This window comes from Garra rufa, chromosome 1, assembly GCF_049309525.1.
Source record: "Garra rufa chromosome 1, GarRuf1.0, whole genome shotgun sequence".
Taxonomy (NCBI): domain Eukaryota; kingdom Metazoa; phylum Chordata; class Actinopteri; order Cypriniformes; family Cyprinidae; genus Garra; species Garra rufa.
The window spans coordinates 63859915-63862136 of record NC_133361.1 but is presented as its reverse complement, the minus strand read 5'-3'; the positions used below and the strand labels follow the sequence as shown (position 1 = coordinate 63862136).

Sequence of the window (2222 nt, the reverse complement as noted above, 5' to 3'; positions counted from 1 at the left end):
CCTCCTTCACTTAAAATCTAAGCAGCTGGCTTTCTCCTCGAATCTTGTACGTGACAGATTTGAAATGCACTGTATACTGTACACTTCAAGAAAAGATTGCCTTTTCCTTGAAGGATACACTCTGGGGCATTAAAACAAGGTATCTTGAAAGCCAGCGTCTAAAGAAGGCAAAATCACATGCTTTTGCCATATATACTATCAGGAAATAAGATTAACTACTGCTGGACTTGTCATACAAATACTTTATATTGTGCATGCAAACACAAAAACTGCCCAAATGTGAATCCAACCTCTTTGGATATAAAATTCACACATCTTATTCTAAAACACCCGACACCCGGTGTGTTCAAGGCGCTAAACACATCTGACAGCTCTCCACTACACTGCCTTTCCTTCAACAGCAAGAGCTTGTATCTCATCTGCATAGTGTCTTGTGATTGGCCAGTGGTTTAACAACAGGAGATGCTGCAGCGAGCTGATTGGCTGAGTTCTGAAGAGGGAATGGAATCCCTGCAACTGAAAAAGGCCATAAATAGGGCACGGGAACACACAAATCACAGATGCAGCTGCAACGGCTTACCGTTCGACATTTCACACGCTCTGAGACAGTCACAATCAAAAGATTGAAGCTTGAAGTCTTCACTGGGAGCTGCAGGCAAATCCAGACTTACATACAGTAGATAGCTTGGCATTGGGATTAGGATCATGTCTCTTGAGGTGAAGGAAAAGACAGAAGTGCGCTTGGTGTTCATGGGAGCCGCAGGTGTGGGGAAAACAGCCCTGATTAAACGTTTCCTACAAGACAGCTTTGAACCCAAACATCGGCGCACGGTGGAGGAGCTCCACAGCAAGGAGTATGAAGTGGCTGGAGTCAAAGTGACCATTAACATCATGGACACAAGCGGAAGCTACTCCTTCCCAGCCATGCGGAAGCTCTCCATCCAAAACGGAGATGCCTTCGCCCTGGTCTACTCCGTGGACGACCCCGAGTCGCTAGAAGCCGTCAAGAGACTGCGTGAGGAAATCCTGGAGGTCAAAGAGGACAAGTTCACACCCATCGTGGTGGTGGGCAACAAAAAAGACAGAATCCAAGAACGAAGGGTGTCGGCGGATGATGTTCTGGCAAAGGTGGAGCTGGATTGGAACAACTGTTTCCTGGAGGCCTCGGCTAAAGAAAACGAAAACGTGATGGAGGTGTTTAAGGAGCTTCTCCAGCAAGCCAACCTCCCTAGCCAACTCAGCCCAGCTTTACGCCGTCGCAGAGAGACCTTTCCCAAAGACATGAGTTTACGACCACCCATGAACAAGACCAACAGTTGTTCTGTCTCCTAAAGCCAGCAAGAAAAGACAATTGAGAACAGAAAGGCTTGGGTTGCTTCTTAACGCCGATGTTGAAGCAAAGCGATGATGTGGAAGGCTTCTTGAAGGCATGCAGAGATGCTTTTGTTACATAGCGAACTTCCCATAATCTTGCTCCGAAAGTGCTGAAGAAAAGGGACAATGATTACAAAGGGGAAGAATGATCAAAAGACAACGAGCTGTTGCATTTGTGAAGGAAGGAATCTCTTGAATGTTTTGACAGTGGTATTGAAATCCTGAAGTTCAGTTGTGTGATCTGTGTAAAGAGCTACTGCAATATTAAATCTTTTATAAGTCGAAATAGTCTGACTTTTATGACAATGCTGTAGCATTAATGTTTATTAACATAATTTAAAATCTGACTGTATTTTGACTATATGACATTCATTGGTTTACAAATCATTGCACCAAGTATTAAAGTCACTGTGTCCGTTTTTTTTCAAAACGTTTGGCGCTGTGCACATGCACTTTTACTCCGTCAAAAAATATTATGATGCACTGATGTCTTTTTGTTTTATTATTATTATTATTATTATTATTATTATTATTTGTTAAGGGGTTTTTGTACATTTTTTGATTGGATGTAACTTGTAAAGGAAAAACAAAATAAAAAATGGTACCTCAAAGGCAAAGGCTATATATATAGAGTCCAGAAAAGATTAAAAGACTTTAAAACTATGAAATAACAATTTTCTTCACTCTTCATTTATACATTCTTCGGGGGGAAAAAAAACTGGAATGGGGCTGGCACATCTTCAAATGGTAAAACATATGTACACTTCAGGTACAAATATGGACCTCTGCATACATTACAGGTAAGTAAGGTATACATGTGTACCTTTTGAAAGTATACGCATCTAGTT

At 41.8% G+C, this 2222-nt stretch overlaps 1 protein-coding gene across 1 annotated transcript; it reads left to right on the top strand.

Moving 5' to 3' along the window:
- Window positions 1–574: 574 nt before the first annotated feature.
- Window positions 575–2007, top strand: rasd4 (rasd family member 4). The gene has a single exon (XM_073843660.1). It carries the CDS (start codon window positions 706–708, stop codon window positions 1330–1332), a length of 627 nt encoding a protein of 208 aa, XP_073699761.1. The 5' UTR covers window positions 575–705; the 3' UTR covers window positions 1333–2007.
- Window positions 2008–2222: the final 215 nt, after the last annotated feature.

Bases quoted from the DNA above. Each gene is read 5' to 3' on its own strand.
- rasd4 (XM_073843660.1), top strand. From the start codon at position 706: ATGTCTCTTGAGGTGAAGGAAAAGACAGAAGTGCGCTTGGTGTTCATG.